A 13,743-nucleotide genomic window follows, 5' to 3' on the forward strand; every position below is an offset into this window, starting at 1 on the left:
TCTGCTCTTTCTCTTCTGTTAAAGTATTCTATTTATTCTATTAATTCTGTTGCTTCATATATTAATTAACCAGAGTTTGATGGCTCTCTTTTATATGGTTCATTTTCTTAAAAGTGTGATATTCTTGGGTGTCAGCTCATCTCTTTTTGGTCTCCCTGCTCACCTATCTGCTGTGACTAGTTCAGTTACCCAGCTGTCCTCCAGTTATCTGGAGACACAGGTGGGATCTTCTACTGGGTGCAAGGAGCCAATACCTCATCTGTTGAGCGTGGAGACTCTCTATCCTCCGGTGTCACTCACGTGCCCAGGAAAGCTCTGCCTCTATTCTCTTTGCTCTTGCCTAGGGACACACATTTGGCCTCCAGTGCTTGGCATAACTGGACATCAGAAAGAGCCGATGCCACTGTTGTTCCGGGGCCCCCTTCTGCTCACTGCATTTGCTTTCCCTGCACGTGCAGCAGCCCCTCTGGCATAGCTCCCACCATTCACAGATGTTTTCTAATGTCTTTACGTTTTCCACTAATCCAATCCAAACTGTTTTCAGTCTTTCAGGAGATATTCAAGATGTCTGAGGTACTGATAGCATTCTTTCATAATACTGCTTTAGATTTGTTTAGAATATCTTTTTCTGCCATTCCTAAGATTTGGCTTGAATGAAGGAGGTAGATGTGTGAGATTAGTCTGCAATCTTTGTTCATTTGGATGTTGATTCCACTTCTACCCCAGTCCTCCTAGTTATGTACTACCCCTCCCCGATTCCTGTCCTGACACCCTCCCCTCCTGCTTTCCTACTGATACTGGATAAAGTGCCTTGTTCAAAATGGACGTTCCCAGATATTTAAGTGTTCAAAACTTGCCATGGCATTGAATACTTTGAATAAATTGGAAAAAAAAATTGAATTTACACAGGGCTGTATAAAAGCTAATCAAAATGACTAGTATATAAAACTCTAAATTGAAGTAGACGGTTTTAGTAGTCACTCTTTACCATCCTGGAAAAATAATCTAAAAGTTACTGATAGCCATTCCAATAGCCCATCTAAAGAGAACCATAGCAAGGTATGTGCTGACCTAGTTTACCTTGACCCAGTGTTTAGACGTTTTTTTTAAAAAAAATGTGTTAATTTTGAGCAAACATAATTGTTGCACTCTTTCATGGAATTTAATTTGTTGCTTTTTTTGGTATTTTAATTTTTTGGAGATTGTTATTTAAAACATAATAAGGTACTGCATCTGTTGTATTTTATTCAGTGATTTTTATTGAGTGACTTCTAAAAATTAGATACCTTACAATGTCGTGGAAATGAAAAGAGATGAATAAGACAGTACCATCAGAGCCCTTGGGACACTCTTACATTTGCACATACCTCAACCTACTGTATTTCCCTGTTTACATTTGTGCCTGGCAAACCAGGTGAGGAGCTCCTTAAAACCAAGGAGTCTCCATCTTCTTTTTGTATTCTCTGTATCTGCACAACGCCTTGCTCAAAGGAGTTGTTCAATAATGCCTAATTGCTTATTAGCATTATGATATTTATGTGCCTATCTGATCTAATATATGGCTCAAATAAGATTATCATTCAATATTAGAGACTGATAAGAGGAAACAAATACTAAGAACACTTCACACATCAATTGCTAGATATATAAGTACAATTTGAGCATTTTATAAATAGGGAAAATGAGATCCAGAAAGATTAAGTATTTTGAAGAGGCAGTACCTGTCCCTGTACCCAAAATCTTCATTCTAGCACTTTCCTCTTCACAGCACAAGTTAGACTGATATCTGGAGAATGAATTGGCCAATCTTATAAATGTTCACCGCTTTGTAACACTGGATAGCTGATGATCTATTTCCTTGGATAGAGACTTTGGATCTTCTCAAATACGTAATAATCTAAAGGTTTTGAGGAGTTCAGGCACCAACAGGCAAAACTAGCTATTGAGTGAGAGGAAGGGAAGGTATTCTTAGTGACCTACTCTTTTCTGTGCAACTAACAACCAGAAGGCTTTTATTAACTAAGAAAAAACTGTTGCGAACTAAAGGCAGTTACATTTATAAACAATTCACCCTCATATAAAGACATCATGATCCCTCACGTTAGAATTACAGGATCCCAGAATTCTGGAAATATAGAGGAGCAAGAATGTAGTCCTGTGATAATCAAGTTAGACAGAAGAAGCTCATACTCTAGCAGACAAGGCTTTTGATCTCACCATTTTGGAATCATTTCCCCCTTATTGCATCTTCTGGCCTAGTCACAGGAGATTTTTTTTTTATTCCCTTGATAGTCTCTGTACTTTCACATCTCCACTGAGTCTTTTCCCTCTATCCAAAACACTTTTCAGCCTCTTTCTGCCTGGAGAAAGCCTCCCCATGCTTCAAAATCCAGTTAAACTCTGTCTGCTTTGGGAAGCCTTCCCCAACTCCTCAAGCGAGATTTTACCTGGGGCATAACATTTGATCCATCATGCTGATATGTCACCATTTCATGACTACCTGTGTCATATTTACTTGTATATGATGTCCTTCTCCTAATCTGTAAGCCCCTAATGCAGGACCTAGAATACATGTAATATCAAATAGAATTTTAATTCTATCATCTAAGTTTTAATTAAATCATCCAATTCTCTCATTTTACTTATGAAAACTGAAGCCCGGAGAGGTAAGGGACTTGTCAATCATCAGGAAACAAACCAATGTCATAGCTCAAATAAATTATGCTCTCTTTCCTAACCTACCCCCATAAGGGAAAAGGGTTGGCATGGAGTAACAAACCCACTATTCTTGGCTATCTGCCTAACTTTCTCCTCAAAGTCTGACTGCTATACTGTATTGCTGGCAAAGTCAGTTTTCCTCAATAACAAAGACTTCCCAGTTCAGAACATATACAGATGTGGCTAATAGGAAAAGTGAGTAAAAGTCCAACATGATAAACAGGGAGGTATGTCAAACTCCTATTCAGTCTATGAAAAACCTACTCATAATTCTAACTTTGCTCCCTTAAGTATGGAGAGAAGGCATAGCTCATTTGGAAAATCTGACCAAAAGCCCACATTTCAACACAGTGAAATGCTTTATCCCCTATTGCTTCTACCACACCAGGAACTTTCTATATGTAATTATTTAATCCCAGGCCAAAAACTAGTGGACAATGAAATCCCCACAAAATGTTTCTCCCAGTGAAGTGTTCAAACATCAGTTCCACAAAAAACATTTTTAAAAGCTTTGCATGTAATTTTTCCATGCCAATTTTTTTCACTCATGGCTAAAAATGTCCATATTTGAATATTCATCATTATGAGCATCTGGTAAAATATAGCCCTGTCCAGCAATTTACATCATTTGACTATGGGACCTTAGGAGGGCATAGGCAAAAATTTCCAGTTTCATTTTGTTTGGATTTTTAATCATCTTTTTCCATTTCATGGCTTTGGGTGGCTTTGATTGTGCTGATATGTTCTGCTATTCATCACTATCAGATTTTTCTCCAAATGAGCAGGTTGCTTTCAGACAAGTCCTTGTGGATTTCATCGATGGCTCACTAGGAACAGCAAAATGAAGCCACAAATCACATGGGTGTTCTCAATATTTTGTGAGTTTTGCCTTAAACCAATAGTAAAGGCCAGGGTGATGATGGCTGCACAACAATGCAAATGTACCTAATAGCACTGAACTGTACATCTAAAAATGGTTAAAATAGTAAATTTTGTTATGTATACTTTACCACAAAGTGAAGGCCATCTTACAGAAGGTAACAATTATCCCAAACCCTAGGTCAAGACAGAGGGGGGAAAAACGATGATCTCTACTGTTCCGACAGAGCAAATGGCTTTTACTTTCCAGTTCCAGCAGACCTCTTAGCAATTGCGGCTCTCACCCTCACTACTTTCCTCCATGGAGTGGAGAGAGGAAAAGGAACTACTGCCAAATAAAATGTAAGCCTTGGGGAAAAAAATGTTAAATCAGAGAACCATAACCCTTGGAACACTGACTGGATTCTAATATCCTCCATGAGTCAACAGCTCCCAGTCTTTCAGTTTACTCCTTCTCAACTCCTGTCTCTCACCTAGCAGTGAACAGGTGATCAGTTTGGTTGTGGATGTGTTTAAATTCCAGACAGCTGTCAGAATGTAATTCCCTAGAGAACTGTTCTGACAACTTTGAAGTAGAACATGAAAAAAACTATGGGATAATAGATGAGTAACTTGGGGTGGGGGGCAAACACTGAGGAGATTCAGGTGTGAGCAGATTGGTTGTCTTCCAATCTCCTAAAAGACACCACGTGGTGGGCTTATTTTGGAAAACAGACAGTAGTAAAAGCAGTGGGAAGAGTTACAAGGAGACAGTTTCATACAGTATTTGGAAGAAACTTAGAAGCATCTAGAAGGAGAAGGCTATTAATCCATCTAATTGGCCTCCAGATTCACTGACTGCCCTGGATATGTTCCATGGGAGGTAAACGGTGCGGACTCCCGGGTGGTGGTGCAGACTAGAGCGAAGTTCAGAGAGTACTTTGGAAGGGGATGAGGTGCATGCAACTCAGCCTGGTGTACGCGGGGAGAGGGAGGAGTGGCAGGGGGAGGCGGAGAGCCGGGGCAGGAAGGGCGCTTACCAGGCCACCTCCACAGGTGCTGAAAGAGGCCAGCGAGCCGGGGTGCCGCAGCACCGCCCCGGTGTAGAAGCAGGCGGCGTCGGGCGGCGCGGGCGGGCGCGGGGCGGCGGCGGCCCGCGTGGGGCCGGGGCCCGGACTCGGCCGCTGTTCCACCGCGAAGCGCGGCGCCAGGAAGCGGCCGTCTCTCCGGAGCAGCAGGTACAGGTCCCGGGAGAAGGCCGGGATCCGCAGCAGTACCTCGTCGCCGTCCGGCTCGGCTGGCTGGGCCGGGGGCGGAGACGGGGGCGGCTGTGGGGGTGGCGGCGGCTGCCACGAGGCCGGGGCGCCCGGGGACAGGGCGGCCGCCCCGCTGGATCCCCGCGGCAGCTCCTGCGATTCGAGCTCCTCGTCCTCCTCGCCCCCCGGCAGCAGCGGCGGCGGCGGGGGCCGGGGCCGGGGCCGGGGCTCGGACTGGCCTTCCGTGGGCTCCTCCGGCGGCGCCGGGGCCACGGAGCGCACCTCGCGTGAGCTGCCGGCCGCCTGCGCCCGGGCGCCTCCGCCGCCCACACCTCCGCGCACCCAGCCCGGGTCCGCGCTGCCCCCACTGCCACCGGCCGCGTCCACCGGCTCCCGGCGCCAGAGTGCAGGAAACACGACTTCCCACTCCTCGCGGTCGGGGGCGAACTGCAGCCCTGCGGGCGGGGCAGACAGAGAAGTGCGGGGCTTAAAGTGCCGCGGTTCCAGTAACACAAGCATTCCCAGGCTCACACTCCGTACAGACACAAGGCTCTCGCATTAATGCGTTGGAGACCACCCGTCTAGCCCCTGAAACTCTTGCAACCCCTGAAGCCTTGCGATCAGATTACAGACTTTAGCATTTTCAAAATAAAAGTACGATTATATGGGGGGGGGTGAAGGGGGAGGGGAGAGGGAGTGGGCAGCAAAGTTTGATGACAGCACTCAGTCGTTGAAAGGAAAACCGGTGCGAAGACTCCAGCGCAACTAACTGCTTTTAAGTCCATGCCAGAGCAAAGCATCGCTATCAATTTATGTACTTCCCAGTTTTCCTCCAGGTGCTGTAAACGTAACTTTGCAAATATTAATACTCTCATTAGAGGAAAACTAATCATTTCACGATGGTTAAAATGAGACCAGGAGAAGTGCACCTCACTCGCGAGTGCACCCCTTCATCCAAACCCGCACGCTCGTTTTTACTGCTACCCACTGAGCCCTGCTCACCGCGCACGGGCTGCACCAGCCCTGCCTACCCGTGCGTCCTCGGTCTCCGCTGAGGAAGTTGGAAAGCAAGCCGAAAGTCACGGAAGAACTTACCTGAAACGATCCCATTCGACAAGACCCCCAGCTGATAAAGGAGACAGCAGCAGCAGATGTGAGTCAGGCGCATCTCGCGGCTCTTCTCCATGCCGCGCTCCCGCGGCCGCGGCTCCTTGCCCCGCGCGCGCCTCCTTGCGCGATCCACCGCGGGCGCCGCCGCCTCCCCGGAGCGCAAGGAGGCCGGGCGGCGAGTTTGCCCAGGCCCTTTGTCTGCCGGGGGGTGGGGGGGGAGGGGGGGTGCTGTGTGACTCGGAGAGGCTGCCGGAGCACGGGCGGGGGTGGGGTGGGGCGAGGAGCGGGGGCAGGCAGCGCCGCGGCCCCGCAGCGCTCCGGCTCCCTGGCGAATTAGGTGATGAGTCTATTTTCTGTGTTCTGGACGTTGCAGGATTTTCCGGAGCCCTACAGGACAGACCCACAGTCGGCCGAGAGCCGGCAGGCACAAGGCGGGCAGTACTGCCTCGGGACAGGCGGAGGACTGCCCCGCGCGAGCAGGAGCGCCTTGGTGTCCGGCCGAGGCTCACCGCCTGCACCCGCGCGGAAGTGCCCCGGGCTGGTGCCGCAGCCCCAGCAACCTGGTGTGCCAAGCTCCGCACGCTCCTCGGAACCGGAGGGCTGCAGGTTCTTACCCGCAGCCGCGCGGTAGAGAAATTGTGGAGGGATGAGAAGGAGACAGGACTCGCGAGGTAGGGTGTGGAGGAGAAAAAATTCAAGCAGATCTGGCAAGAAAAAGGAACCTGGGGGTGCCCGCCAATTTGACTTTGCGGGACAAAGGTCCCAGAACACCGCACACGTGCTCACACTCCCGGTTGGGGTGCGGTGGGGACCCAAATTCCCTCACCTGACTCCTGATTGGCCACCCTGGGAGGCTGGATTTGCATCCTTACGTAGCACCCCTACCACCCCCCTTCCCCCACCCCACCCCCAGCTGAGGTGTGTGCAGGTAGATGTGCCTTTCCCTTCCCAGCCGACTCCCCTGTTTGGGCTCCTCGTTTGGTCGAGTTTTCCTCCATCTGCACATCACACAAAGCAAAACAGTGCAGACTTGAGCACAAAGCTGCGGCCCCATTTACCCAAGACCTTTGATTTTTCTTCCCATCTTTGTCTCTAGGAATTTTCTAAGCCTGAAGATAATGTAATTCGTCATGGAGTGTGCCTCAAAGTTTCCCAGGACAGTAGACACCCTGACTTTTCAGAGCCCCTTATCCCACCTTGTCTTTCCCGCTTCCCATTCATCAGTGCTATCAATTTCTCTCTCTCTGTCTCTCTCTCACACACACACACCCACCCACCCACACACATATACACCGCACACACTCCTAATGAGGGTGAGATTAGGGGGATCAACATTAAATATTGTATTCTAAAGCCCTCAGACCAGGTGAGATTATTTTGCCTTTTTTACTCTTTTTGTACATTAAAAAATATATATATTTTTCTATGTCAGTCTTTTTGGCGGAAATTCAACCTTAAATGTTCTTTGCTTCCTTTGTTGCAGCTCTTCATGGTACCTACTCCCCTTTCCACACCTCTTGCTTGGCCACATCAAACCTTTCATGTCAGACACAAGGATGATTGATCTAACCTGCCATTTGCATCCTCTGGACTAGGCCAGACACCTAGAAATGAGAGTCGATGCAAATCAGTTTAAAAAAAAGCAAATTCCAGCACTGAAGTTGGTTCCCCACATCCTTTGTTGTTTTACCTTCTGTTCCTAGTGTCAAAGGTGACTACTATGCCTTTAAGGGAGGCAGCCGATCTTATTTCAAAGGAAAGCCATTGTTTGAATAAGCTGGGTCCTAGAATACTTTCTTTGAGTTGTCCAGAGTTTAAAAACAACCGTGAAGATACTCTAGGTGTGTTTGTCAAGAGTGTTCTGTCTCCAAACCTTGTCTTGTAAAATCTCTAAAACTGGAGTAACTAGGGTGGGTGTGGGTTTCCAGACACTCAAGAAATATCTGGGTTACTTAGGAACCTACACACTCCTTTTAATGGGACTCAGTTATACAGGCTTAAAACCAGGCAAGAAATCAGAGGCAGTTTATTTTTAAGAAATACAGCAAGTTATTAAGACAGAAGGTTAGTTACAATGAAACACTTCCACTAGGACATGAGTCTTAAATAAAATGTTTCTCATAACTTTAACAATAAAAATGTAAAACTAGAAAAGATATGCATATTAAATAGTATGTATTAATGGAATACATTTTTGATTCCTTAAAACTCGATGAGCTATATAATTAAATATACTCAAAAATACAGTTTGCCTCTGTAATTTCCCATATCTGCTCTTTTTTTCCCCTGCTAACACATAGTCCCTATCAATTCTTCATGGTAGAGGTTAATATTGATTGTTACAGAAAGGTTTGCCTAATGCCCAGCTAGCTCTACTCTTTCTCCCATTTGAAATACTGTTATAATTTATTTGTATATTTTCAAAGGCTTTTTATAAATCATTTGGGTTGTAATGACTTGTGTACATATTCCTCCTACTAGACTCTCAATTTTTTTGAAAGATAGGAATGATTTCTTTTATATATCTTTTTTATATCACCCTACCTAATTCAATGACTTACACCTAATAGGTGTGGAAATTTTCTAAGTTGCTTTAGAAGATGACGGAAACTATTTCCGTATGTTATTTTATGCCAATTCCAATTCCTGGATCCAGAATTATAACACTAACTCTGTTGGTGATCAGCTACTATCAGCATGATTTATTTAGTTTATAGAGAGAACAAGCCTAAGAGAGAAATGACTTGTGTGAAGTTTTTGTGCTCTAACTAGAAGAAACTTAGATGTGCAAATAAGAGCATCAGTTAAAGTGGGTTTGAGTATGTATGTATGTGAAAGAAAGAACTATCCTGATTTGGAATTGAGTAAATTGCGTGTGGTAAAATAGAGGAGAAAAGGCAGGACTGTGATATGTGTGTGTGTGTTACCAACCTTAGAGGAAAGAAAAGAGCAGCTGGGAAAAATATGTTGGTTAAGACAGGTCACTACATATGTCACCAGATGGTAGCTAGCATCAACCAAGCGCTGCTTTTGTGGGGTGGAGGTAAGTGACAAAGCATCAGAGTAAGTGGAACCAACTGTTCTTATACACAAGGTGCTCACATGTTGCATTTTATAACCCATGCTTCTCTATAGAGAAAGTTGGCTTTGATGCCTTCAGCCCTTCCTCATTCTCTTCACTCATTGGCCCTAAGCCTCTCACAACCTAAAGCTAATCTTAAATCCTTTCCCCTCCAAAAAACCCGAAAATCTTAAGAAAATACAAAGAACCCTTTCACTGAGTTGCATGAGGATACCAACTCCCAGTAGCACTCATATCTAAATTGACATCAAGACTTAAGCTGGTTCTGACCATGACAGAGTAACAGGAACCAGCTTTAACTCTCACCTTAAGAAATTAGAAAAACAGACAAAATATAAAAACAATGATTTTCAGGCGTTGGACAGCAGGCAGCCTAGGACTGTGACCTATGAGAAAAAGGAAGCAAATAGGTGGTCGCTATAATTTCCCTAGCTTACTCCCTGGAGGCAATTTCCAGGCTTCAGCACAGGGAGGAGAAATCCAAACAGTCCTGAAGACAAGCTGAGTTGAGAAGACAGAGCAAGATGACTAGAATTTATAGCGCAGAGTACCAAGGAGGAGGGAGCTGCCTAGTATGGTGTTATCTATTGCAGGGTAACAAACTTAGCAGTTTAAAACAACAAACGTTTATTATCGCACATGGTTTCTGAGGATCAGGAATCTAGGAGTAGCTAAGCTAAATATTTCTAGCTCAAGGTCTCTCACAAGATTGCAGTCTAACTCTTGGCCAGGGCTATAGATTCTGAAGACTTAACTGGCGATAGAGATTGTTTTCAAAGCCACGTGAATGTTGGCAGGAAACTTGCCACATGGACCTCTCTGTAGGGCTGCTCATTACATGTGTTCCCTCAGAACAAGTGATCCGAGAGAGACTGCACACAAACTGGAAGCTATAGTCTTTTTATAACCTACTCTTGAAAATGACATACCATCACTCTACCATATTCTATTCATAGGAAGCAAATCACTGTCTAGCTCACACTCAAAGGGAGAAATATCAGAGAATTTATGGACATATTTTTAAAACCATCAGAGGGCATTTATGCCCTCTGGCCATAAATTATTTGCATTCCCTCCATGTGCAAAATATACTCATTGCCTCCCAAGACCCTCAAAAGGTTCACCCCATTACAGCATCAGCTCAAAGTCCAGATTCTCACCATCTAAATCGTGTCTAGGTATGCATGAATGTCTTCAGAGTAGTTCGTTAAGTAGAGTTCCTTGAATTTAGTCCTTCTCCCTCTATAGACTTGTGAAACTAAAGGAACAATTTATTTGCCTCCCGTACACCAAACATATTGTGGTGGGACAGGAAAAGGGTAATTGCTATAGACATCTCTGTCCAAAAACAAGGAAAGAAGGAGGCACAAAGGAGTCACTGGTCCACAGCAATTCTGAAATCCAACTGGGAAAATATTTACAGTTCCTTGATTATGTCTCTCAATAATTCTTCATGGCTCTGGGCTCTGCCCTCTGGGAACTTGTTTCTACCCTCTGAGTCATCCTTCCATTTTCGTGAAAGTAGTATGTGTTTGCAACTGAGTAGTTTTCTCAGTTGGCTTCCTGACAGTACAATTTATGGGTCTAATGACTCCATATCATTTTACATAGTCTCTGCCCTTTCCATCCAGAAATGTTCCTGCATATGTAATTCTGTTTTTCAAGCTTTGTGAGTCTTCTGTGAATCTTTATGGGGTTCAGTCCATTAGACAAAAACCACACACTCAAATCTCTTTAAGATAAACCCTTCCCTACTTTGAGTTTCTGAGGAGACTGCTGAGAGACAGTGCTCTTAGACTTCTTAGAAGCCCTAGTGTTTGATTGAAAGAGTCTGGGAGACACACACTTAAACACTTTAGAGGGCCTTCACTCTGACTGAAAGATACTCTGAATGGCCACGTTTGATCTTTATGCGTTCTTAACACAGGACTTTACAGTCACACCTTTGGCTTCATCATTAGATCATGCTTTCCTGAAAGTGCCCTGGATTTCCTCTTTGCTCTGATGGAATTTATTCTTAATTTTAGCATTATTTTCCAGAAAAAGAGGCTGAAAATTTAGAAGCAATCAAGTCCTGGCTGCTTTTTGTTAACAGTCTTCCTTTAGTTTATCTCTGTCCTTTCACATTTTCTTTAAGCAGGAAGAAACCAGGTGGTACCTTCAAATATTTTTTGGAAATCTCCTTAGCTTGATAATCCAGTTCACTAGGCCCATTTTCTACTTCAGACAGCAGTGTTGCTAAATTTAATGCCGCTATGTAACAAGGATTCCCTTTCCTTTAGTTTCCAATAATATTTAACTTACCCTCCTACAAGCCCTAACCTATAGCCTAACCAAAGATCATATGGCTTCAACTAAAAGCCTTTTTAAGGTATTAAAGACATTAAGTTTGTAGTTAAAAATTTTTCAAAAAAGAAGTCTCCAGTTCCAGATTGTTTCAATGGTTAATGAACCATTTGAACTTTTGTGTGTTTTTTTTTTTGTTTTTTTATTATTTTAATTTTTTGTGAGGAAGATCAGCCCTGAGCTAACATCCATGCTAATCCTCCTCTTTTTATTTTTTTCCTGAGGAAGACCGGCTCTGAGCTAACATCTATTGCCAATCCTCCTCCTTTTTTTTTCCCCAAAGCCCCAGTAGATAGTTGTATGTCATAGTTGCACATCCTTCTAGTTGCTGTATGTGGGACGCGGCCTCAGCATGGCCGGAGAAGCGGTACATGGGTGCGCGCCCGGGATCTGAACTCAGGCCGCCAGTAGCGGAGCGCACGCACTTAACCGCTAAGCCACCGGTCCGGCCCTGAACTTTTGTTTTTAAAGTAACACTAATTCTATATAATCTTTTCCAAAAAATAGAACACCACACTTTGCAATGAATTTTATGAGGCAGGGGTTACTCTCCTACCAAAACCAGGCAAAGCCAGTACAAAGAGGGAAAATACAGACCAGTATATCTCATGAATATAGATGCAAAATCAACACAATATTAGCAGATAGAATCCAGCAATATATAAAAAGAATAATGTAATGTGACCAGTGATATTTATTTAAGGAATGCAAGGCTGGTTCAATATTCCAAAATCAATCAATGTAATCCACCATAACAACAGGTTAAAGAGGAAAACCACATGACTACACCAACTGATTCAGAAAAAGCATTTAACAAAAGTTAACATCCGTTCATGATTAAAACTCTCAGCAAACTGGAATAGGAGTAGAAGGGAAATTCTTCAACTGGATAAAGAAATCTATATTAAAAAACTACAGCTAAGAGTGAAAGACTGAATGCTATCCCTCTAAAAGGGATAAGGCGTGGATGTCCACTTTAACCCCTCCTATTCAGTATAGTATTAGAAATCCTAACCAAGGCAATAAAGCAAGAAAAAGAAATAAAAGTAATATGAATTGTAAAATGATAAATAAACTGTCCCTGTTTGCTAATGACATGATTATCTATGTAGAAAATTCTCAAAATAAATACAAAAAAATTCCTAGAGCAATAAGAAAGGTCACAGGATACAAGGTCAACACCAAAAATCAAACATATCTCTGCATGCTAACAATGAACAATTGGAAACTAAAGTTAAAATTCAATACCATTTATATTAGCTCTGAAACAATGAAATATTTAGGTGTAAAAGTAATCAAACATGCATAGAGTCTGTATGCTGAAGACCACAAAACATTAATAAAAATTAAAGACCTAAATAAATGGGGAGCCATACTGGGTTCACGGATTGGAAGAATAAACATATTAAAGGTGACAATTCTATCCAAGTTATCTTTTTGTTTATAGCAATTCCTATCAACATCCCAGCAGGATTATTTTGTAGATATAGACACACACAGTTTTAAATATATATGGAAACATAAAGGAGCTAAAATAGTGGGAAAAAAATTAACAAGGGAGAATATCATCTGAGGACTCAGCACCACCTAATATTAAGGTTTACTCTATAGCTACAGTAACCAAGAGATTGTGATATTCCATAGGTCAATGGAACAGAGAGTCCAGAAACATTTTCACACAAGTACAATCAACTGATTTTTCACAAAGGTACAAAAGCAATTCAATGGAGAAAGGATAGTCTTTTCAATAAATGGGGTTGGAACAACTGGACATCAAAGAGTGAAAAAAAAAAGAATCTCAACTTGAATCCCATCTCCTATACAAAAATTAACTCAAAATGGATCATAGGTTTAGATACAAAATGTAAAACTATAAAACATAAAACTTCTAGAAGAAAATATGGAACAAAATCTTTGGTTTCCATGACTTAAAGTTAAACAGAGTTCTTAGACGTGACACCGAAAGCAGAATACATAAAATAATAATAATAATAATTTAAAAAATAAAAAATAAATCCATAAAAAATAAAGTCATAGACTGAACTTCAAAATTAAAAGCTTTTTCTCTGAAAAAGACCCTGATAAGAAAATATAAAATGGGCCACAGACTGAGAGAAGATATTTGAAAACCACATATCTGCCGTAGGACTTATATTCAGAATATAAAAAAAATCTTTGAACTCAATACTAAGAAAACAAACAATCCAACTAGAAAATGGGCAAAAGACTTGAAAAGCAAGTATATGCAGAACGAATAAGCACATAAAAATATATTAAACATCATTAATTGATAGTGAAATGCATATTAAAACCACAGTAAAATACCATTACCTGCCTGTTAGAATGGCTAAAATACAAAATACTGACAATTCC

General features: G+C 42.8%; 1 protein-coding gene across 1 annotated transcript in view; it reads right to left on the reverse strand.

Moving 5' to 3' along the window:
* ADAMTS19 (ADAM metallopeptidase with thrombospondin type 1 motif 19) overlaps window positions 1–6,064 on the reverse strand; it is a 226,973-nt gene extending 220,909 nt beyond the window's left edge. Inside the window, exons 1-2 of the mRNA XM_004420243.3 lie at window positions 5,928–6,064; window positions 4,617–5,287 (exon numbers count right to left, since the gene is read on the reverse strand). Of these exons, the coding sequence (XP_004420300.2) occupies window positions 4,617–5,287; window positions 5,928–6,018 (762 nt within the window). The 5' untranslated portion in view covers window positions 6,019–6,064. The remainder of the gene's footprint in view (window positions 1–4,616; window positions 5,288–5,927) is intronic.
* Between the last annotated feature and the right edge of the window lie 7,679 nt (window positions 6,065–13,743).

Source organism: Ceratotherium simum, chromosome 4 (assembly GCF_057802395.1).
Source record: "Ceratotherium simum simum isolate JZ-2026a chromosome 4, ASM5780239v1, whole genome shotgun sequence".
NCBI lineage: Eukaryota > Metazoa > Chordata > Mammalia > Perissodactyla > Rhinocerotidae > Ceratotherium > Ceratotherium simum.